The 25,287-nt window shown below is 47.2% G+C and overlaps 1 protein-coding gene across 2 annotated transcripts in view; it reads left to right on the forward strand.

The window, feature by feature from the left end:
- LOC147698962 (prolactin receptor-like) overlaps positions 1-25,287 on the forward strand; it is a 405,779-nt gene that overhangs the window by 302,995 nt on the left and 77,497 nt on the right. For both annotated transcript variants that reach the window (XM_086935546.1, XM_086935544.1), the window contains exon 4: positions 12,827-12,996. In XM_086935546.1, coding sequence (XP_086791672.1) covers positions 12,827-12,996 — 170 coding nt within the window. The remainder of the gene's footprint in view (positions 1-12,826; positions 12,997-25,287) is intronic.

The raw sequence follows: 25,287 nt of genomic DNA on the forward strand, positions 1-25,287 counted from the left end.
CTCATGACGCTGCAGCCAGACTGGTTTTCAGAACAAAAAGAAATAATCACATATCCTTGGCCCTAAAAGCCCTGAACTGGCTCCCCTATGAGGCAAGAATACAGCTAAAGATTGCTTGCATGACTCATAAAGCCCTACATTTCAAGACCCCCAGATATTTGACACATACGCTAGAGATATCGGGGTGATGCAGGTCTTCTCGAAGCGCAAGTTCACTGCTATTGAAACCACAGATTTTCAACAAAAGAGAACATGCTACAGAGACTTCTCGGGTATCGCCCCGAAGATATGGAACTCTCTGCCGCCAGATGTCCGCCGTATCTCATCTACCTCCTCCTTCTTAAAAAGAAGTGAAAACTCTTCTAATTAACAAGTTTATGCCAGAAGTTAGTCACCATATGTTCGATTGATAACACATTATGCCTTATTGACTATATACTTGCCTTCTACTCAGGTGTGACTTCTACATTGATGATCCTTTATAGATGTCAGTCTTACTATGCTATGTTCAAATATGTGATGAGTTTTTGTTTTTACAACTATATCCTGCCTTCCTCTAATGTAAAGCGCTCTGATACCCTCTAGGGTCATGTTCGCGCTATACACAACTTTATAAATACATTTTTAAAAAAATAGTGGAATTAAGATTTCTCTGGTGAGAATCTATAATGACAGAATTCGTTTTTGCCTGCCTAACAAAACTAATGAGCCACTTATATTGTTCTCAGCTGATCTGACTCCTGAAGTTCTTGCTGCCAATATAAGATCACAGGATGCAGTACAATCAGCAGGACCTATTTTAAGAAACGTCGCAGAGATTTAGATTTTGGACTTAATGATACATTTTGTGATGCCCCAGAGCTCTGCAATTCACGGGAGTCAACAAAACTGCCTGATGTTGTCTCAGCATTTTGTACATTATTGTTTAATATCAGCAAATCTCTTACAAGCTAAAGTTCTTGAGTTTGGAACAGAAGCTGACCACATTGATGATGGCATTGAAGATATAAACGAAGAAGCGGAAGACAAACCCATGAACCTACAGGCTTATGCTGTGCAAATGTACTGTCTTTTCCAAATCATGTTTTATGAATTACATCATGGCAAAATAAAAGCTCCGCTACACATGACTGCCCAGGCAATCTATGACCAATGCAAAAGTAGAGAGCTAATCACTTCAATGAATAGGATAGGTGTATCAACAAATTATTTTGACATAGTACGGAGCAGTAACTTGATGCTGTAAAGTCTAGTTGAATCTGACAGCACACCACTTCCAAGTAACTTTACCAGGTAAGGATTCAGAAATTGCTGCTCTTGAGTAATTTGATTTTGAAGGCCGCTCTTCTTTGTCTGGAACAGTCAGCACACATGAGGCTGCCTTGGTGCTTTTTCAACACTGTACCATTGACGTAGCTGCTGGAAAACAAGCTGTGCCAGCTGTAGCTGTAAACAAATTAAGCTGCAAACTTATAACCCAACCGCCATGCCAGCAAGTGCAAAATCATTACAAGCCATCAACATGTCATAGTCTACCAGACAGTTTCAAAGTGGATCATTTTCTGCCTGGTGCTGCGGTCTGCAAATCTATTTAACTGAATTTATTAAATTGCTTATTCAGTGTGGACTGAAGGATGAAGAAGAGCTAGTTCCTCCATGGGGTACAATTCATGCCCTGATATCCCAGAATACTGTCCCACTGAAGAAGGTTGTGTTTTCACCAGTACGACCATCTCCAGTCACAAACTACAAAACCGTATACATAGCTCTAAAACAATCTCCAAAATGTGCATGCTCAGCTTGAAGACCAGCCTATCCTGCTGCTATGAAGATGTTTTCCATACTGTAGCTGACATTTTTACGAGCAATTCAGTAGAATTTGATGATCTTTATCCTATGATGGGCATTTTCCACATGGCAAAAGTTGTGTTGGAACTTACCTCAGTGGATGTGGCATTGACGATTCACTTCTTATTGAGGCTGAAATCTTTGGAAGCAAAACTGTCCAGTCAGCATTGAGCGGCACTCATTATGTTAGTTCATTACAAGATATGCTAATCATATCTGAGGCTATAGGCTCTGCGTTGGAATGCTTTCTGGAACAAAAATGACAAATTAGGTTTTTCATATCTTATCTCTGAAGTGATCAATGCACATGGTGCACTTCATTCAAAATACAAAATTCAAAGCCAGATAATTATCAATAAACTCAGTTCAAAATCAGAAAACCTGAAACCAAGTTCATAGAGTTTGCCAAAGAATGTGAAGAAAAATCAGAACTTTGCTATTACTGGGGAAATGTTTTCCACATGATAGCTCTAGTGAAAACTTGGTACATGCTGATCGGGAAGGTGATTGAGAGCTGCATGCAAAGACTGTGGAGTCACTGCTTACTGTGTTTAGTGAATTTGATTGCAAAAACTACCTGAAATAAAGGTCCAGGTATTTGGAAAGAGTGACGAAGCTAGAGGTGCAAAAACAATACCTCTACATAAAATTCATCCAAAGACTATTTGTGGTGAAAGAGATAAGGGAGGTTCAGTGGTGTGGCTCCAGATATGAAACTGCAGCAAACAATCCAAAGGTCACAGAAAAGCTCAAAGGGAATTGTTGGTCAGACACTTAAACGTGAATATGTTGCTCAATGGCAGCGAGTTTACCATGAACTCTTTTCTATTTGCAATGTTTTCAGAGAGATGACAAATTGAAACTGAATGGACCATTGTGAAACTGTTTCTCACCACAATCCTGTGAGAGAGTGGGTAATGTTTTAATAAACATGTTGACAGCCTTTTACATTTCATGCAGCAGCAAGGAAACGCCTTTGAAATGACTGAGCCTGTGCGACTACACAACTTCGTGACCAAACAATATATAGATAACAATATAAAGATACGTCTACTAAATATCCTGGAACATGGATCAAAACAATATGCAGAACTGAAGCAGGAGAGATTTGTATTGAAAGAGAAAAAGCTGTTTAAACATAATCACTGAAGCTAAACGTCCAACTGGCCACTACAAAACAGGTTACAAAAAAACAACTTTGCAAGCACATGGAGAGATGGATGTAGCTAACGAAATGGGTGGATTTATCATGGACATTCTGATCTTCTTCCAACAAACGCATTATTTGATACTGAAACCAAAACCAGTGAAGCACAAACTTGTGCACGCGCTCAAAAATAACTTTCACCTGAAGAATTTCAATTCAAAAAGGTTTCCTCATTGAAAGTTGCTTTTGTTGTTGACTATGTCACAATTGCGGCTGGTCTTTTGTAGAGGTCTTTCAAACTGTTCTACAGATATAAAAGTTATTGTGCACCTTGCAAGAGTGTGTAAAATCAAAAGGAGTGGAAGAGTTGTGTTGCGGCGGGTGAGGGAGGGCAAGACCAAAATTGTTGAGAGACCCTCAACAGTGTTGTTCCGCCAAAGGCATGTCTCCTGTTGACGGACTTAGCTACTGATCGTTATGTCATTGATTCATTTCCTCCACCTGGAGGTATTGTCTCTTGAATCTGAGACTATATGGGATCCACCAAGTGAGGAAAAAAAGTTTTAAAATACCTCCTACCTTTAGAAAAGATTAAGAAGATAAAAGTTAATGGTATGATTAAAACATGTGATATGTGAAAAGAGAGGTATTTGGTGTCTCTAACATCTGTCTCTGAAAGTACCAGGTCAACATGTTTCAGTCAACTTTGTGCCCTATGGGTTGATGACTTTCGTCAGGACCGAAAGGTTGTTTTATAGGATCCCTTCATGAAGTCAAATTAAATCAAATGGGACACTTTCCCTCCAACTTTTGAAGTTTTTTCTTCTTTTTTTGTTCATATGAGACTCTTTGTCCAGTCCTAGAAGAAGGCAAAAAGACTTGGAGAACAATGTGTTATGTATTAGAATCTAGTACTGACGTTGTCCCATATTTCTAATAATGCATGCACCGAATGATTTCTATCAATGTGTATTTTTGCTCCATAAAATGCGGACATCTTCAACCCTTTTGGGGTTGTTCGTTTATGTGAGCAAATGTAATAATTGCTCATATATTCCATACTAGGATAGATCTTAATTTGGGGGGGGGGGCACTATTATCAAAGCCTCCTCTATGCGAATTGTGGACAACTTATGCTGTATAGATCTCACTGTATTTTAAAATTATAAGGAGTTTGAGTCAAGGTAGATCTAAACATGAACATTGCTTTGAAAATGAACAGTCAGGGTGAAGGAATCTGTGACCGCAATGTTATGTCCGTTGTTTTTTTTTCCAATTAGTTCCCCTTTAGAAACTGGTAGAAATCGGTCTTGTAAGGCTTCTGCAGCGTACCTTACTTTCTGTTTTAGAAGGTCTTCATAGGTCTGGGTAGAGGATCGGTATTATTATTCTTTACACTAGAGATGAGAAGCTATAAAGAGTTGGAGGGTTGTAAATAGATAAAGGAGTGAAAGGGGTTTCAAAATTACTCTGCCTATTGTTTAGAGAGTCACCCTACAGTTGTACTTTCCCTAATGGTCCTTCAGCGTGCCCTCCATGACATGTCCTCTACAGCCTGCATCTTAAAGGAAGCGGGGAAAGCTGCCATCTTCAGGGCCAGAATTCCGCATTTGTTCTCGGGGACAGTAGAAGGTGCTCTTACTGGGTCTTTTGAAGGAGAGGATTATCTCCGGCTTCTGTGGTCGGATTCTGGCTAGAGGTCCCTGGGAAAGGGTACCCCAGCCACCTGGAAGACATGTAGGTGCCCTGCAAATGGCTGGGAGGCCCAGGGACTGGGGGGGCTGGGTGCATGCACTCTATGGAACCTGCCTTGAACATCGCAGGGTGCTGCTGCAAGGAGACCCTAGGCCAAGGTGCTATTAGGAGACTGGGCAGGAGGGCAGGTCCATGAGACTCTCCCTCAGCAGAGTGCGAGCAGTCTAAGCTCCGGTAAATCAAACAACAGGCCAGGAGGCTTAGGATTACCCCTCATAACCGCAGCACATGATCAGGAGCCAAATGAAGCAAACACCTCCGAAGCCAGCCCATCTGCCCATAAATAATTTATTTAAGCTAGCTGCTTATGCACTGCGTCTCTCCCCGGGGAGGGCAGTCCTCAAATGGCTGTGGAGGTCTCCGGACCTGGGTCAATTGCTTCACAAGTAAACCCCCTGGGAATTAGTGCACCATTGGATCCACCATGAAAAGTGTGTCGCACGCACCCCTTTTTTTATGTACCCACAGGTGGGTAGGTACGCGGGCGATATTTGCAACTGCTAGTAGACTGGAGAGCCACAGGCCGGTGAGGACGGCCCTGTGCTAGGTGGGCTCTTACAGGCATGAAAATAACTGGTTCTCTTCAGCTCTTTCACTCCTTTGCCTATGTCTGGAGGGATTGGGTTAGCGGGACTTACAACTCCCCACCCACACATTGGTACCCCACGGGTGGGCAGGGGAGAGAAAATAGCAGGAGCCTTCTACCCACCCACCATCCCGCCCCTCTGCACCCCGGCAAGAAAAGTGCTGTGCAGCCAGGGAGCCGGTCCAACCACGCAGGCGTGACCACATGTGGTCTCTAGTGAATATGTGTGGGAGCCTCAGTAAAGACAGAGAGGCACCCACAGTTAAAATGCTGAAGTGGGTGCTTAATATTTGAAAAAAGAAATCAGCAAAAGAGAAAGGAAGACATTTAGAAGCCTATGGTGGTGGTATGGAATGAAACAACTGTGGGCTGGAATTGCACTCCCAAAAATCCTTTCTGGTCTTCCTTTTGGTGTTCTCATTGAGTAATACCAAAGGGGATGATGGACGGAGCGTTTGAGCAAATCACACACTCACCCCCAGTCAACTGATTTGGGTTTAATCCATCATCATTCCTTAGCTCACTCCACCACCCCAGTTCAGACATATGCAAATCAGTCTTACCCTGTGCCTCATGGGAATCCAGCCCGAACTGCCAAGTCTTCCCTGGTTCGGAAACAAGCATCCTGGGACCAGTTTCTGGCTATTCAGTCGTCATCAGCCAGGCTAACTTGAATCCAGTGGCAAAGTGAGCAAGGGACCCACGTCTGGGCATACCCTGCCAACTTAGGGCACACAAAGCAACACCAAAGGGGATGATGGACGGAGCGTTTGAGCAAATCAAACACTCACTCCCAGGTTCTCATTGACTGACACATAGCACCCATGTCTTTTCGTGAGGGGGATGTTATCTTTAGGGGACCACCCGGGTTGTCAGGCTCCCCAGGAGCACATCTTCAGTTTTAATGTTGATCACCCCAAGTCTTCCAGGTCAAAGGAAGAGTGACCGTAGCAGAGTTCAACTGTAAGTTCAGGCACCACTGGAGCTGGAACGCTAGACTCAAAGCTTTGAGGTGCACGGACATGTTTTGTTAAGTCTTGTACTGTTTGGCAACCTCGGTTGAAGACATAAATAAGACTGATACTGAAAAGTTATGTATATCCAGCTATTATTGCTGCGTAATATGAAGGTTAATAGCAATGCATATTTTTGATGTCAATAAAAGCCGCAAACTGAACTCTGACATTGTTGAAGAGCTTATGTTTTACATTTGCCTCTTACGAAAGCACCCTGAAAAAGCCAGTAAGCCTAACTTTTATTATTGCAGTCCTCGTGTTGTCCTAGGCACACAGGAGTTGTCTGGTATATTTTTTTCTCGAAGTTATGGGTCAGTGATTTGTGGGGCACCGGCCATTAGAGGTGCATCCAGCGTAAGGCATCCTGGTTACATTTACATGTAAAGACTGTAGATACAGGGGTAAGGCGCACAGCGTGAATGGTTGCTTGCAACGTTGATTAGTGGTTGTTTGGATTTTTAGGTGGTTTTGGTGATTTTTGGGGTGCTCCAACAAGTGGCGTAACCGTCCCAGTACGCCGAAGAATTGTGGCTGGTTGAGTGCGTTACAGGGTGTGTGAACGCATCCTTGTGTTTGGGCACACCGTTAGGTTCGTCATAAACACGACAGACTCCTGGATTTCAGAAATATATTGCTTTTTTAATTTGGTTTCACGTTTTTTCAAAAGTGCATTTGGTTACATTTCATGACTTCATCTTATCCATATTGATGCATATGGTGAAATGATTCAACTCTGTTAAGCTTCACATAAAACAAATGCTCCAATGCATTTCGGGCAGGTAAAGCCCTTTCTCAAGGAGCGCTGAAAACGTAAACATAAACACTTATTTAGAATTGGACTAACCCAAAAAAAAGAAACACATGCATATATGCTTGAATATTGCAAAGGAATACATTAGATTAACAACCCATGGTTACACATGCTAGTGTGGTGGGGTAGCGGTGGGTAAACGGGGTGACCTTATGGCCCAAAGGGTGGGACGTGGTGGGATAAGGCGGAAGGGAGGTGCGGTGCGAAGGCAATCGCAAGCAAGTGTCGGAAGCACTTACGTGCGGGTGATCATTCAGTTCGGGGAAGACCTGTGAAAAAGACGTGGGAGAAGGGTGTTAGCGCTGTTGGTTTCAAGCCGGTTTGGCGAAACATCGGGCTAATGTTCGTCGGGGCCCCGACTTACTTGTGAGTTGGATAGATGCTGGCAGCGCATCAGGTTAGAAGCTGCGAAGCGGCAGGTTTCTGGAGCGGAGTTTCCGCGGAGTTCAGGAGGGAAACTCCGCGGGCGAAGTTAAACAAGGTCAGGTGGACGATCACGTGGTTCGGGAGTAAACACAGTGAGGGGACTGGGGTGAAAAAGGGTATGGCAGCCGCCATGTTGGAATGGGGTTGATGTGTACCAGATGTAAACATTGGAGGGTTGACATCATGCATATACGGATAGGCTATTAAAACAGTTAATCATAACACTCAAGTAAATGCTACCAAGGGTCAATGTGATGAAAAAGTACCAGGCATGGTACTATAGGAAGGCGCTTAGTTCTATTCGGTCATTAAGACCATACGGCTTCATCGCCTGAAGTCTGTAAATCCAGGCGGTTTCTCTTTGAAGGAGAACTTTGTTATTGTCTTTACCCTCATTCTTGCGAACAATCTCAAGTACCATGTACTTAAGTTGGGCCACGTTGTGGTTTGAATCGTTGAAGTGGAGTGCTACATTGGATTTCTGGTTTTTAGTACGAATGTTTGACTTATGTTCGTTGAGACGAACTTTGATTTTTCGAGTAGTTTTGCCCACATAGATCATTCCACATGGGCATTTCAGAAGGTAAATGAGGTTGGAGGAGTCACAAGTGGCGTCTACGTTAAGTTTGATCTTGAAACCTCTCATAGGGTGGTTTATGCTGTTTCCAGGGATGACGTTGTTACAACTGTTGCAGTTGTGGCATGGACGTGTTCCAGTATGTGACATCTGTTTGGGTGGTGGTTTGGATAACAGTTCTTTTAGGTTTTCCGTCCTTGTGTATGCGAACAGTGGAGGTTCTTTGAAAAGGTCTCCAAAGTCTGGTTCAGATGACAGAATGCGCCAGTGTTTCAAAATGATACTTTTATACGTTTTGCTAGCTGTAGAGTATCTGGATACTAGTACTGTTCTGTTGTTGTCTTTTTTAGTGATGGATCCTTTGAGGGCTTCCTCACGAGTGATGTTTGAGACTTTATTGATGGTTTTGTTGAGGCTTTCCCGTGGGTACCCTCTGCTTTGAAATCTTTTGCCCATCTCATTCATTCGGCTGATGCACATGTTTGGATCTGATACAATTCTTTTGACTCTCAGCAGTTGGCTGTAGGGGAGGTGCCTTTTCAACGAGTCCTGGTGAAAGCTAGTGTGATGAAGGGTATTGTTTCGATCTGTAGCTTTGCGAAACAGGTCGGTTTCTAGACCTTTTTCCGAGATTTTAATCTTAACGTCAAGAAATGTGATTTCTTTGTCACTTGTGTTCCATGACAGAACAATCCGGTTATCCTTACTGTTAAGGAGATTCAGAGCGTTTTCAAGGGTGTGTTGCGTATTCTTCCAAATAAAAAAGAGGTCATCAATGTAGCGGACGTACAATAAAATATTGTCGGTCCAGTTCTTGTCAGTGTAAATATATTTGGATTCAAATTCGCCCATGTAGTGGTTCGCATACGTCGGTGCTGCGCAATTGCCCATTGACATTCCGGACATCTGTAGGTACCATTGGTTGTTGTATACGAAATAGCTGTGATAGAGTGTATAAACCATAAGTTCCATGAGGAACGTTTGGAGGGATTCGGTAATGTTGCTGTTCAATAAGGTGTTTTCAATGGCCTCTATGCCACCGCCATGGGGGATGGAGGTGTATAGGCTCTTGACATCTGCCGTGCAAAGGATCAACTGTTCGTGATTGGTGATGGTGATTTCAGAAAGTTTTGTTAGGAATTCGGTGGTGTCTTTGATGTAGCTTTGAAGTTTGATGACTGAAGGTTGCAAGTAACGGTCAAGAAATTTTCCGATCGGTTCGTGAAGGGACCCTCTCGTGGACACGATGGGTCGAAATGGGGGATCATTGAGATTTTTGTGGATCTTGGGTAACATGGTTATCGTCGGACTTCTTGGATGTTCTGTAATCAGGAATTTTTTGGTGCGATCGTCGATGATGCCATCTTCATGTGCTTTGGTTACTATGGTTAGGAGCTCCGTTTTGTATTCATTGGTGGGGTTACCTTCAAGGGGCATGTAGGTTTCAAGGTCAGAGATGTGTTCATGCACTTTGTTTTCATACATGCTGGTGTTGAGGATGACCAAGGCACCCCCCTTATCAGCTTTGAGACATTTAATTGTGTTGTTACCGGCAATCTTCTTTAAGGTGTCTTTGTCTTTCCTTGTAATGGTCTGTCTGATTTTCTTGTTAAGATTCAATTTGGAAATGTCTTGTCTTACTAGGGCTTCAAAGGTATCTATACTTTTGTGGCTACATGGAGGCATGTACGAGCTTGATGGGCGCAGGCCCAGCAATTGATCAGTTTTGTTGTCCGTTGTTGGTTGTATGATGTTTTCGAAGAAATGCCTTAAGCGTAATTTGCGGGTTAACTTAAAAGTGCTGACTTCTAGCTCCAGTAAGTTGGTGTTGCTTGTGGGGATGAACGATGTGCCTTTCTGAAGAAGTCTGGTTTCGTTTGAATTGAGGTTAACATCTGATATATTTATAACTAACGATTCCTCCTCGTTTTGGTTTTCTTTTTGTTTGATGATTGATTTCCTTCTTGATCCTTTTCCTGCTCTTTTTCCCCGACGGGGTCGTTTGTGTCGTCCGGTGTATCTGTTGGTGTTAGTTTTTGTCTGGTGTCTCGTGGTTCTCCTGGTTTAGTGGATTCCGGGTGTGTTCTTCTCGGTGGACGATTTGAGCTTTCGCTGCCTGAGGATGATGTGTCGGTGTTCTGGTTATACGGTTTATTTCGGCGACGCTTGGCATATATGTCGGCCCAGGTGTACACTTCCCCTAGCTTGTAGTCCAGGGTGTCCCGGCGAAATTTACGAATTTTTCGTTCGTTTATCTCCTTCGTATGTTTATCCAACTGTAGGTTTATATCCTCTAAAAACTCACCAGTGTTCCAAGAAAAATGGAACGCCATACTGAACAAGTGCAGTCTCGACCTGATTCTCCTGATTGTAGAAGAATTATCCTCCATCTTATTGGGACTAACAAAAGAAATTAACGACATAGAACAGGAACTCAAGGATTCAATCACCCAAGAGGACCTAACCAAAATTTTAGAGGCATAAGGCGGATAAGGCGGATAAGGCGGAAGGGAGGTGCACCGCACCTCCCTTCCGCCTTATCCCACCACGTCCCATCCTTTGGGCCATAAGGTCACCCCGTTTACCCACTGCTACCCCACCACACTAGCATGTGTAACCATGGGTTGTTAATCTAATGTATTCCTTTGCAATATTCAAGCATATATGCATGTGTTTCTTTTTTTTGGGTTAGTCCAATTCTAAAGAAGTGTTTATGTTTACGTTTTCAGCGCTCCTTGAGAAAGGGCTTTACCTGCCCGAAATGCATTGGAGCATTTGTTTTATGTGAAGCTTAACAGAGTTGAATCATTTCACCATATGCATCAATATGGATAAGATGAAGTCATGAAATGTAACCAAATGAACTTTTGAAAAAACGTGAAACCAAATTAAAAAAGCAATATATTTCTGAAATCCAGGAGTCTGTCGTGTTTATGACGAACCTAACGGTGTGCCCAAACACAAGGATGCGTTCACACACCCTGTAACGCACTCAACCAGCTACATTTACATGTACACATTTACATGTATATGTTACACCACTAATCTATCTGGCAGAGGAGCTGGGTGCAAAGATCATAGCCTATGCTGATGATACCCTGCTCCTCTTCACGTGGATGAAAACGACCTGTCACCTGATTTAGCCAAAAACTGTCTTGCAGCAGTTCTTTAATGGCTGGCGGGAGCTCAGCTCAAATGCAATGAGGACAAGTCTGAGGTCCTCCTCTCTGGGTCCTTCCCTCCACACTTCAGGGATGACCTTTGGCCAGCGGGTTACTCCTTGCCTAAGTCAACGTAGAATCCAGTGAAGAATCTGGGGATCTGGTTCAGTGAGGACCTCCGTTTCTCACCACAGATAAAGAAATTGGCCTGAGTGTGCTTCGGCACAATGAAATCACTTAGGAAATTCCTACCATTGCTGCCCAGATCAGCAAAAGAAATGGTGATTAATGCTCTCATCCTGTAGCGTATAGACTACGCCACTGCCTTATACATCGGCCTTCCTGGTTATCCGCTAAAAAAGTTACAGACCATCCAGAACGCAGCAGCAAGAGCGCTGCCGGGCGGTCCGGGTAGGTCCAGCACAAAGCAATATCTCCAGGATCTGCATTGGCTCCCAGTGGGACAACGTGTCCTGTTTAAGACGCTTACTCTTGCGCATGGTACCTTATACAAAGCCGGGCCCCCCCTACCTCAAGAGACGATTCGATTTCTATGTGCCTCAAAGACATCAACGCTCCGCAGGGCAGACGCTAACGCAACCGCCTGGCTAGAACGGGAGGTAGCTCCCTCTCTTTCAGGGTGGCCAAAGCCTGTAATGCCCTTTCCTACGAACTGCAAAACATTCAAGACCTTAGGCTATTTAAAAAGCAGCTAAAAACCTTTCTCTTTAACTAACAACCAGCCGCGTTCCACGCCCTTCTGTCTCCTTCATATTGGTCACCGCGCCGGGACACTCCAGAGTATCCGTGCACGTTACAAATGAAACATAACATAACATTAGGTGGTTTCTTGACTTTTGCAACCAGTTTTTGGGGTGTGTCTCCTGTAAGTTCTGTGGCCTTTTATAGGATGTCCCCATAGGTATTTCCAATTGCCATTCTGTTTATATTTGTGAATCTGTACACAGTATTTAGGTTTGAGAGTAATAAAGCACTTTTCCTTTTTCAATGAAAAACTGACTGGACAGAAATGTAGTTACTGTTGTTTGTTGTGTTTCTTAGTTCTGAATCTCTGGCCAACACCTCCCCAGAGTCAGCCCTGGACTACTATGACTCACAAATCTTGAGATCAAGACCTAAAAAAGGGCACTCAGTTCCCAGTTTGGGAGTCTGCGGTAAAGAGACCCAATGACACTAGAGGCAAAAGACCTGTGTTATGATGGGGCCCAATACCTTTTGATTTTTCTGGGATCCTCCAGCCTGGATTTTCACTCTTTGACAGCAAAACCATCCACCCACACAAGAGTTCTGCCTCTTATCTGAACAAAGGCTGCTCCCACCAAGATCAAAAGACTAAAAAGGAAAAACTTGTTTGAGTAGTTGGGTGGATGGATTTCTCAGAAATGCCATTTTATTTGATTTAGGATGTACAATTACCAACCGTTGTCTGTAGGTTCTTTTTATCTAATCTGTCTCGTTGGTGATTTTCTGCTTTCTAGTGGAACCAGACCCTCCTTTGAACCTGAGTGGTCAGATTGTGACCCAGGAGAATGCTGCCTTTGTGCAGATCACCTGGAAGCCCCCAGTATCGGCAGACGTTCAGAGTGGTTGGCTCTCACTGGTGTACCAGCTGAATTTCAGACCTTCTGCTCTGCAAGAGGACTGGAAGGTGAGACATCAGATGAATAATTATATTGTGCTTAAGTAACAAGTGTAAATAATCCTCTCCCTGTGTTGGAGAATGAGTGACTTAGATTTCAGTAAATGTCTATATTTTGTCTTCAAGATGTTGCCAAGGCAAATGACAAGTGGAAAGAGGTAGTTCATTGGTAGAGTGTATAAAAGGGTGTGTGGTCTGACTCAGCATTCTGTACTCCTCAGCTCCTACTTGTATCACTCTGGATTCTCAGTTGAAAGGCAACCTGAGTATCTCACTTTTCAGGGGTTTCTGAAATGAAGGTCACGCATTTCTGCTATCCGGTAGAGTTTTGGGCATTCCAAGGTTTGGAACCCTGTATGCCTAAGAACCCGCTGCGTCTTATATGTACGACCTATGATATCAGAGTCATTAAAATATATTAGCATATTTATTTATGAAATGTAATGTAGGGCTGTGGATGTTTTTTACAGCCTAGGTAAGCTGTGCTAAAAAGACCTTCTAAAATGCTGTAACAAATTTCAAAATGCGGTACAGCAAAATAGGACAACTCAATAATCCCACAGGAGACTGGATGTATAAACCCATACATCCTGTTGGACTTGGCCCGCAGGGCAGGTTCACCCCTAGACTTTTTGCCTTATTTGTGACCCTGTGTCAGTGATTTTTGGGTCTCTGCGCACTTTTCCCTGGGCCCCAGAGTGAAAGTGCGCGCATGTAGTATGGCTGGCCTGCCCTCCCATAGGAATGCATGGGGAATGTGTGTGTCCCTGGTAGTTCCTGATGCGTGGGGAGTACAGGCTCGAGTTTGGTATGTATAAACTCGTGAGAGTGAATGCTGCGAGATGGTGTCTGCGGCATGTGTGTGTCTAGTTGGGAAGTGCTACTTCTGGACATTGAGATATGTGTGCAGTGAGGGTGCTGGAGCGTGATTGGCTGGAGCTGGCTGGCATGCCAGGCTCCAGGAAGTCTGGATGGGTCTGCCCGGTGGTGAGTGGGAGATTAGCATGAGTGATGTGTGGGAGGAGTGTACCTGTGTCCTGGATGGGCTGGGTTTTCCCCACACAATGCTGGCTCCGCCCCCCTGTGGTGTGTCTAATGACCCTAGCCTCCCCAGTGAAAGAAATGGGTGGTTGGGCCATCAAGAGTGCTCCAGAACCAGCTGCAACTGGTTTCTCCCCCACCCTGCACCTTAGACAAAGGAATGAGGTGTATAAAAATGGGGCTGTGTCCCCACAGAAGTTGTTCTTTCCTGATCCTACTTGAGGGGGCTGCTGCTGCTGGGGCTAGGAGGAACCGCCACTTGGACTGCCGCCCTGCCTGGAGGGCCAGTGAGCTGGCCCCTGGCCCAGCCTTGCCCCCCCTGCCTGCCCAAGGACTTGGTTGCTGGGGCTCTGTCCTTGCCCCTGGGAGCGCTTTATTCTGCTCGTAGCGCTAGGAGCGCGCTTTATGCCCTCTAGCGCTTGGAAGTGCTTTATTTTTGATTATAGCGCTTGGGGCGCTGTGATTATCTGCCTAGCGCCTGGGAGCGCTTTATTTCACTTATTGCGCTTGTGAGCGCTTTAATTACAGAGGCCGGTGCCCACCCGGCACTGTCCGCCCCGAGCGAGTGCACACCTCGCTGACTGTGAATTGCTGCTGGGACCGGGCGCTGTTCCTTGCCAAGGATCGAGTGCCCACCTCGATTAGTTCTGTGCCGAGATCGTCCTGAATTTGCGAGTGCCACCTCGCTTCTTAATTTAATTGGAGCCGGTGCCCACCCGGCATTGCCCCGTGTTGTCCTCGCGGAGAAGAAGCCGAGGGGCAGCTGCTGGCGTCACCCGGGAGCCGCGCTGCCATTGGCTGTGGCTGCGGGAGGCTCGCCGGGCGATCGGCGCCGTGATTGGAGGAGGCCTTTTTGGATTATAGCGCTGGGAGCGCTGTGTTAATCCCCCTTGTTGCGCTTGGAAGCGCTTTGTCCTCCAGAGCCGGTGCCCACCCGGCATTTGCCCGCAAATCGCTTCTGCCGCCGCCCGGCGCCCGACCAGGAAGTCAGGCAAGCCGAGGGCGGGCCTCCGGGACAACCGGAACCGGAAGTGGGAAGGCAGGAGCCTACCCCGCCTCCCACGCAAGAGGAGTAGCGGCTGTTGTGAGCACCGGGGCAGGCAGGAGCCTACCCTGCGCCCCGGTGCACTCCCCCAGAAGAAGAGAGGGAGAAGTGCGGAAAGGGAGCCCCCGAGGAGCGGGAGCTCCCGTGGAGAGCCCCGGTCTGCCTGTGAGCCCCGCGTTGACTGAGGGAAGAGCCGGAGCCCCGCAGCCGGGAGAGGAGACGCCGCCACACAACTGGTGAGTGCGGGTTCCTCTAAGGGCAAGGGTTGGTCCCCGAGTCCCCCGAGCGGGACCCTGACCAGTGGGGCCTTTCTGAAGAGCCCACGAGTGGGACTCTGAAACCAGGAGGCATTTTGCTGCAAGTGCACAAGAGGCTCGAGGCCCCTTGTTGATTCCGAGCCCCGAGAGGCTCGCAGCTGATTACTTTCGAGTCCACGAGGGACTCCAACGTGCAGGGGCATTCCTTCTTAGAGCCTGAGAGAAGGCTCCCCGCCCTGGCCCATATTGTTCTAGAGCCCAGAGAGGCTCAGGGGGACATTTTGTTTCTGCAGAGCCTGTGAGGCTCCCACATCGTGTTCGCCCCACCATTGTTGAAGAGCCCAGAGAGGCTCCAGGGGGCCATTTGTTCTTTGAGCCAGAGAGGCTCCAACGTTGCCCTAACTTTCCCTGAACCAGTTGCCCAGCACTTTGTGGGCAACTGCTACGTTTAGGCCCTGACATTGGGACACAGGGACTGTCACAGGTGGTGACTGATTTAAGTTTTGCGCAATGTTATTGCTACACCTCTGAATGTTAATGCATCATGTGTTTTGTTTTTACACCCCTACAGGTATTGTGATACATAGGTGGTTGTTTTCTCCCTTGTGCAGGTGGTGCTAGTGAGGTCCTGTTACCAGTAGTTACTGGTTGTGTGCTATTTTGTGCTAAAGTAAATTTATATTTTACCTTCTAAGTGCTATTTCTGAAAGTGCTACTTCTGATTCCTGACAGTGGTCCAGGTGGCCCTGTCTTGTACATATCCCTTGTAAATTCTGCCCGTGCCTCTGGCACATTGTAAAGTGTGTGTTTTATCTAATGTGTTTTGGTGTAATACAAAGGCTATTTTTTATATATACCCTTGTGTGGAGTTTCCTTTGTGGTGGGCCTTGGGTGTTGTTGCTGGGGTGCGTGCGCAAATACTTAACTTACATCGCCTCCAAGTTTAGCCTTGACTGCTCGCGCCACGTTACCTAGAGGGCGAGTAGGGGTTATCTTGGCGTGTAACTCCCTTGCCCTGACACTTAGAAATGGCGATCCCTGACTGACCTCGACGCAAGTCTTGGCCGGCCAGGGTCCCGTTTCTAACATTGGCGGCAAGCGGTGAGGATGAGAATTTGTGTTTGTGTTGTACCACAGTGGCAACTGGCCACACTACAAAACTCTGCATTTTAGATGACCACATTTTAGGGGATTATTGTTTTTGAAGTTCCATTATTTTCTTCTCCTGAAGGTATCATTGTGTAATTGTGTTCAGTACATTTGTCCCCCGCCCTGCTTCCAGAGTTTGGTACCTGTGTCACTTGTGGTCAGGTTGAGAAGTCAGGGGTGGTAGAAACTGCCTTACCGATCCGAGGGGAGGGTGTGTGTGGATGAATGGTGTGTTTTCCTGGACGCATGAGTGAGTTCTTTTCTTAAGGAGAGTGGAAGTTTTGGAATTGTGTACTCTTACTTCAGATTGCTAGGTCCCTTGTGTTGCACGTGTCTGTGAGCATCCTGTCAAGATGGAATCTCCTTTTAACCTTTGTAGCCTGTTTAAGTACAGTGTGCATGAGTTGGTACGGTTATGTAAGGAGAGAGACATCCCAGTGAGTGAGTCGGACACCCAGTCCAAGCTTAGGGATAACATGATCCTGTGGCAGAAGAGTGACTGGGAGCGTGAGCACAGTGAGAGGGAGAGGGCCCGGACCGCACACCATGAGGGTGGTGGGTCTGAGGGGAGCCCTGAAGAGTCTGATGTGGAAAGTGAGTTTGACAGTGGATGGGCGCCAGCAGAGAGCGAGTACCCCCTAGATAGGGAGTCCCTTGCTGGGTCCAGTGTCAGATGTAGCACCCCATCCCTTTCCCTGTCCCCAGAGGAGTGGGTGGATAGGAGAGAAGAGAGGGAGCACCAGCTGGCCATGGAGAAGCTCAGGTTAGAGTATGCCAGAGAGATGGCGCAGCTGGGTGTGAATGAGCGGACTGCAGAGGCTGAGAGGGCCTTGGCCAGGGAGAAGATAGCCGTAGAGTGTAGGTTATCCCCTGACTGCAGTCATAATTTTCTGGATCCCCCAGGGAGGGTTGAGTCCAGTGGTGGCAGCTATTTGAATCTCAGTGCAGGAAATCCCACTCCCAGTTCCCAGAGTCTGGTACCTGTTTCCCCAGAGGAGGAGTATAGGTTGAGATTCAGGGGCAGTAGGAAACTGTCTCACCAGTCTTGGGGGGAGTTTGTGGATGAATGTCAAGGTGCACTGGCTGAATGGTTAGAGGTTCACATGGAATCTGAGTTTGACAAACTATTTGATCTGGTTCTAAGAGAGCAGGTGCTTAGTAGTTGTTTGCCAGAGTTGCGCCTACACCTGTTGGAATGTGGGTTGACTGATCCGGACACCCTTGCAGAAGAAGCAGAGCGCTGGGAGAGTGCCAGAGGTTCTGTAGAGTCATTGGAGAGTGAGTCCAACTGTAGTGGTATAGGTATCTTCCAGCCCAGCGTGGTGGAAGAGGCTCAGTGTAGCCCAGCTAGGTCCCAGTATAGTGAGAGAGGTGGAGGGGCTGACTACCTGGCTCAGTGGAGCAGGAGTCAGTGGGTGGCTGAGAGCCCCCAGAGGCCCGAAGCCCTGTCTCAGAACTTGGGTGGTTTCTTGAGGGAACACCAGGTTAGGGACCTAGGCTGTCCTGGTAGTACACTTGAGGAGGATCTCCTAGTGTCTAGGGAACCTGGAGCGTCTGTAACTAGAGCTCCAGGGGTTCCAGTGTCCGGCAGTGCTACTCCAGGAGGGAGTGCACAGAAGTCCGAAGTGAGGAGTGATTGGGGGATGAGTTTCCCAGTGGATGCACCAGTGGACCAGAGACTAGCCAGTTGGGCTAGATCTTCTTGGGTGGACCCGGGTGGCGCCACTTCTGGTCTGGGGGATCTTTGCGCACTGTCAGGTGGACAGGAGGCGGGAGATCTGCGCCAGACAGACAGTCACACGACACATGGGTCATGTGTCAGCCTCAGGGGGATTGTGTGTGAATCCCCAGAAGTCCTGGAGTGCCAGGCAATTGTTCCACCAAAGGTTTTAGACCGGCGGGTGGATGGCCAGGTTCAGGTTCAGGATCAGCCTGACCTGAAGGGTAGGACGACTGTAACCAGTGTCCTGACCGGTTCTTCTTCCAGAGGAACTTCTCCAGTTGGGAGAGGGCAGACCTCTGGAAGGGGGTGCAGAGGGTGGGAAAGCCCAACTCTGACCCCGGTGCAACCTGAGGGGTTAAACTCTGGGTTGGAGTGGCGTTGTAAGGGTACCCCTCGCAGGAGGAGGAGGAACCCTGGAAGAAGAGGTAAGGGGAGGAGAGCCTTCCCTGAGACTCCTGGTCCGCCTGAGGTTGTAGACCAAAGGCTGGTGAACCAGTGGCAGTCTAGTCCTGTCTTGCAGACAGGGAGAGTGGAGAATGGGTACTATGTGCCAGGGGTTACTACCCCCCGCTCTGCGAATTGGCAAGGACCGGTGGCACCTGGGTGGCCCAGGGCCTGGTCCTGGCCGCGGACAGCTGAGGAGTACCAGTGGGGTAGCCCAGTTGGTCCTTACAGTAGCTTTAGAAGGAACCCTAGGGGTTCAATGTGGCATAGAACAGGAGGGTGTCCCGGCAATGGCGGGCCTGCGTCCGTGTTCTATCGCCCCAAGCAGGGAAGTCCATCACGGTGGTGATTGTTCTCCCCTGCGTTTTGGCTGGAAGGGGGTTGTGTTGGACTTGGCCCGCAGGGCAGGTTCACCCCTAGACTTTTTGCCTTATTTGTGACCCTGTGTCAGTGATTTTTGGGTCTCTGCGCACTTTTCCCTGGGCCCCAGAGTGAAAGTGCGCGCATGTAGTATGGCTGGCCTGCCCTCCCATAGGAATGCATGGGGAATGTGTGTGTCCCTGGTAGTTCCTGATGCGTGGGGAGTACAGGCTCGAGTTTGGTATGTATAAACTCGTGAGAGTGAATGCTGCGAGATGGTGTCTGCGGCATGTGTGTGTCTAGTTGGGAAGTGCTACTTCTGGACATTGAGATATGTGTGCAGTGAGGGTGCTGGAGCGTGATTGGCTGGAGCTGGCTGGCATGCCAGGCTCCAGGAAGTCTGGATGGGTCTGCCCGGTGGTGAGTGGGAGATTAGCATGAGTGATGTGTGGGAGGAGTGTACCTGTGTCCTGGATGGGCTGGGTTTTCCCCACACAATGCTGGCTCCGCCCCCCTGTGGTGTGTCTAATGACCCTAGCCTCCCCAGTGAAAGAAATGGGTGGTTGGGCCATCAAGAGTGCTCCAGAACCAGCTGCAACTGGTTTCTCCCCCACCCTGCACCTTAGACAAAGGAATGAGGTGTATAAAAATGGGGCTGTGTCCCCACAGAAGTTGTTCTTTCCTGATCCTACTTGAGGGGGCTGCTGCTGCTGGGGCTAGGAGGAACCGCCACTTGGACTGCCGCCCTGCCTGGAGGGCCAGTGAGCTGGCCCCTGGCCCAGCCTTGCCCCCCCTGCCTGCCCAAGGACTTGGTTGCTGGGGCTCTGTCCTTGCCCCTGGGAGCGCTTTATTCTGCTCGTAGCGCTAGGAGCGCGCTTTATGCCCTCTAGCGCTTGGAAGTGCTTTATTTTTGATTATAGCGCTTGGGGCGCTGTGATTATCTGCCTAGCGCCTGGGAGCGCTTTATTTCACTTATTGCGCTTGTGAGCGCTTTAATTACAGAGGCCGGTGCCCACCCGGCACTGTCCGCCCCGAGCGAGTGCACACCTCGCTGACTGTGAATTGCTGCTGGGACCGGGCGCTGTTCCTTGCCAAGGATCGAGTGCCCACCTCGATTAGTTCTGTGCCGAGATCGTCCTGAATTTGCGAGTGCCACCTCGCTTCTTAATTTAATTGGAGCCGGTGCCCACCCGGCATTGCCCCGTGTTGTCCTCGCGGAGAAGAAGCCGAGGGGCAGCTGCTGGCGTCACCCGGGAGCCGCGCTGCCATTGGCTGTGGCTGCGGGAGGCTCGCCGGGCGATCGGCGCCGTGATTGGAGGAGGCCTTTTTGGATTATAGCGCTGGGAGCGCTGTGTTAATCCCCCTTGTTGCGCTTGGAAGCGCTTTGTCCTCCAGAGCCGGTGCCCACCCGGCATTTGCCCGCAAATCGCTTCTGCCGCCGCCCGGCGCCCGACCAGGAAGTCAGGCAAGCCGAGGGCGGGCCTCCGGGACAACCGGAACCGGAAGTGGGAAGGCAGGAGCCTACCCCGCCTCCCACGCAAGAGGAGTAGCGGCTGTTGTGAGCACCGGGGCAGGCAGGAGCCTACCCTGCGCCCCGGTGCACTCCCCCAGAAGAAGAGAGGGAGAAGTGCGGAAAGGGAGCCCCCGAGGAGCGGGAGCTCCCGTGGAGAGCCCCGGTCTGCCTGTGAGCCCCGCGTTGACTGAGGGAAGAGCCGGAGCCCCGCAGCCGGGAGAGGAGACGCCGCCACACAACTGGTGAGTGCGGGTTCCTCTAAGGGCAAGGGTTGGTCCCCGAGTCCCCCGAGCGGGACCCTGACCAGTGGGGCCTTTCTGAAGAGCCCACGAGTGGGACTCTGAAACCAGGAGGCATTTTGCTGCAAGTGCACAAGAGGCTCGAGGCCCCTTGTTGATTCCGAGCCCCGAGAGGCTCGCAGCTGATTACTTTCGAGTCCACGAGGGACTCCAACGTGCAGGGGCATTCCTTCTTAGAGCCTGAGAGAAGGCTCCCCGCCCTGGCCCATATTGTTCTAGAGCCCAGAGAGGCTCAGGGGGACATTTTGTTTCTGCAGAGCCTGTGAGGCTCCCACATCGTGTTCGCCCCACCATTGTTGAAGAGCCCAGAGAGGCTCCAGGGGGCCATTTGTTCTTTGAGCCAGAGAGGCTCCAACGTTGCCCTAACTTTCCCTGAACCAGTTGCCCAGCACTTTGTGGGCAACTGCTACGTTTAGGCCCTGACATTGGGACACAGGGACTGTCACAGGTGGTGACTGATTTAAGTTTTGCGCAATGTTATTGCTACACCTCTGAATGTTAATGCATCATGTGTTTCTTTCCTTAAACCCCTACAGGTATAGCAATACTTAGGTGGTTTCCTTCTTGCTAGTAGAGGTGTTGTTAGCAGAGCCCAGGTTCCCTAGTGTAATCTCCTAAGATAGTGAGGGTTGCATAGGTGGTGCTCACCTGGTACCAGTAGTGACTGGTTGTATGTTATTTTTGTGCTACATTGATAATTCTATGATCTAAAAAGTGCTATTTCTAAAAAGTGTCATTTCTAAAAGTGCATACCCTGACAGTGGTCCATGTGGCCCTGTCCCTTGTACATATAATTCCCCTTGTAAATTCTGCCTGTGCCTCTGGCACAATGTAAAGTGTGTGTTTTATCTAATGTATGTTTTTTGGAATACAAAGGCTATTTTTTATATAACCTTGTGTGGAGTTTCCTTTGTGGTGGGCCTTGGGTGTTGTTGCTGGGGTGCGTGCGCAGATACTTAACTCATATCGCCTCCAAGTTTAGCCTAGACTGCTCGCGCCACGTTACCTAGAGGGCGAGAGAGGGGTTACCTTGGTGTGTGACTCCCTTGCCCTGACACTTGGAAATGGCGATCCCTGACTGACCTCGACGCGAGTCTTGGCCGGCCAGGGTCCCGTTTCCAACACATCCTGAAAGGGAACAATTCACACTTAGTTACTTGTTTCGAGGATATATAGTCCTTTCTTTAGATATGGATTTCTCGAAGTCCATTTATTGGCAATTGTGGGAGTCAAGTCATCGACTGTTCAGGCCCCAGAAGTCCCAGTTCAACAAAAGTCCACTCTTTTTTTTTTTAAAGTATTTTTATTAACATTTTCTGTAATACATCACAAAGACATTGATTATTAGCAGCACACAGTGGCACCTTCAGAGCAACTTCAGCGTCATATAAGAACAGTGGTGAATAATCTAGTAACTGTTCCATAGTCTTACACATTTGGTGGGAGCATCTTCCAGCTGCATGACCCACAAATCCAGCGCAGGAGATCACTGTGAGGCAGAGAGCGACAACCCATAGTGTGCCAACCATGGCTTCCATATTTTCCAGAACTTTTTGGGGCAGCCCCATGCTTTATAAGTGGTCTTTTCCCCCAACATATACATATCCATACTTTTTTCCCACTCCATCAGGGATGGGATCGCCACCGCCCCCATGCCTTGGCCAAACAAAAGTCCACTCTTAATCCTCTGAGCACAACTGTTGAGATACTGGTTGGATGTATTCTTTTACTCATGCTTGAGTATTGCTCAGAGGATTAGGAGCGGGCGGAGTACTTGACACACATTGATACTTACTTTATTTAAAGAGATTGTTCTCTTGACACTCCGGCTTTTGTTGAATTGGGACATTTTTGGTCCTTCCTTTTGGCTGCATCAGGACTCATTCCATGATAGACTACATTTTAGGGGTCTATAATGCATTGTAGTATCGAAACCTTGCCTGACTATGGTCTCAAGTGCTTATTAGCCGCCTCGAGACCGAAAGGTCAATGAACTGACCGCGGCAATTTCCAACAAATAAAATCGAAGAAATCCCTGTATAAAGAAAGGAGTCTATAAGAGACTCAAAAGCTGGGTGATCGTCTAGTCTGTCACAGACTACTACCCTTAATTCTTGGAATCAGGGTGATTGAGTTGGGTATTTCTCTGTTAATTCCATTAGAAACAAAATAGATGGATAGAGCATTTATTAAACTGCGCTAATTTGTGTTACCGTGGTGATGGTACCTGCCAAGGGCAATGGTTGAGGTGGAAACATGAGCCACTCTTCATTCATGACATGAATTTACAATTGATACAAGAACAAAATAATGATCCCCAGAAGTAAATTGAGACATCTCTTTGTTTACCAACCAGCATTTAATTATACAATGTTTAGCTTTGTGTTGTGCAATCTAGAATGCATGTATGTCATGTTGCATCTCACTGACCTCTCACTTCTAATCCGAGGGCATTGTGCCTGAACCCGTGCATTAATCTGCTCATGGAGGTGACTTGTCCACAGTTGCTCGTTCTAGTGTTTTTGTTCATGGTGCAGAGCGGTTTGCATTTGTTTGTCAACTTTACGTGAAGTCAGTAGAGGACAAGTTTCTTTGGGTTTACAAATACTTGACCGGTAGTGAGTCTACTATGGCAGGCTTTTTGGAAGGACTTAGGAAACTACCCAAGATTCATCATGAAGGACTTAACTAGTCATTTCCTCAAGAACTGTTGTCATCCACATACTGCACACCTCAGACAGCCCACTGATATCAGTGCTGTTATACTGATATGGTACACTGATATAGGGCACTGCCATCTATATGGCCTACAGGGCCTTATCATTGGCAGTGCCCTATAGCAGTATTGATAAAAATCACATTTTTCCAGCGCTAATTTGCATTCGATAAAAGTAGTTAACTATTCAATTACTGAAATTCCGTTGCACCCAAGCGTAGGCCCATCCATCAAGGGCATTGGTTAGTTTTTAACAAGTTATACTTTACATGGAGCCCTATTTAGAAATAAATCTTTGGAAAAATCCTTCAATAGGCTTCAGAGTTTAGTGTAGACCCATTTACACTCTTGCAATTCCCCAGAAATCGCAGTTGGTCAAGTGTCGTAGTTGTGATTGGAGGGGGACAGTGTTGCCCGTGTATGTGTGGCATTATCTTACAGCATAAGACACTGCACTCTGTATAAGTGCAACCTCAAGGTTTATATACCACACACACATTTATAGAACCATCCAGTGCTGTTATAGGTTTTGGTTAGAATAATACTTTCACTTTAAGGTGTTTTTTCAGTGACTTTATGAGAATTTTTCAAATGTAAATTAGGGCTTGGAGCCAAGTTAACCATAACTTCACTTTAACCTTCCTGTTTTCAGCATATATGCAGCTGTGCAGAGTATAATATGCTGTGTAGACCTTTTTGTTAAGCATGGGGAAGCGCCATGACTGCGGAGATGCAAAACGCACACACACGCCACAGCAGTGAAAATAAATGTGTCCCAATAAAGCATTGTTTTGAGAACCTATACTAATAAACCCACTTTGATTAACAGAGCAGAATAAAATTACAAAGATCTAATGTAACAATTAATTAACGCATGGAAACAACACTTCTAACAGCCACAAGGGCACTGCAAACTGATTTTACTTTACTGCACAAATGTCAACTCTTGCATCCTATATTGGATTAACTGATGTTTCTAAAATAAATAAATGCATATTAAAATGCCTTGGCATAAACCATATATGTAGATGCATAGAGTGCAATGTGCTATTTATTACCATTGTTGCTGTTGAGGCAGTGAAGGGGCATCATGACCCGCTCAAGGCTTTGCCTCTCATGAATCATGGCCCCTGACAACACAACAATAGGGGAGAGACTAACAAATTAATAGACCATGACCAGGATACAGTGGCACCTGGCAGGTGGTCAGAGTGGGGTTGGGGGGGACACATGTGTGATCAGTGCGTGCATGCATGCAAAGAGAGTGGTAAGTATAAATAACAAGCACTTATTTTGATAATTAACACATAAATAATAGGCATTGTCATTTACAATGCCAATCGCTCAAACTCTTGTAAATGCAAGACCTATTTCATTTCAAAGAAGCGGCTGCCATTTTCCGGAGCTGCTTGGAAAGTGAAAGTGTGTATGGTGCGCTCAATGTTGCAGGAAAGCATGTTGTGCCTGCAGTAGGAGAAACGCATTAAAGAAAATAGTGCTTACAGACTAAACAAGACATACCCTATAACAACAGAAGTAAAAGGGTCTGTCCTCGTGGGAGGTTACAAAGAAAGACAATGTGGTACTAAAGAGGGACTAACAACCTTTTAACGAATCAGAAGCCTGCATTTACAAAGGACAGTGACACAAGCTAATGAAAAATATGGGTGGAGAGTGGGTGGAGCTTCAAGTCCATACTCTAATACAGCATTCTTCGTACAGCTGCTCATGCGCTGCCCAGGCTCGACCTAAA

This window comes from Lissotriton vulgaris, chromosome 8, assembly GCF_964263255.1.
Source record: "Lissotriton vulgaris chromosome 8, aLisVul1.2, whole genome shotgun sequence".
In the NCBI taxonomy this organism is placed as follows: Eukaryota; Metazoa; Chordata; class Amphibia; order Caudata; family Salamandridae; genus Lissotriton; species Lissotriton vulgaris.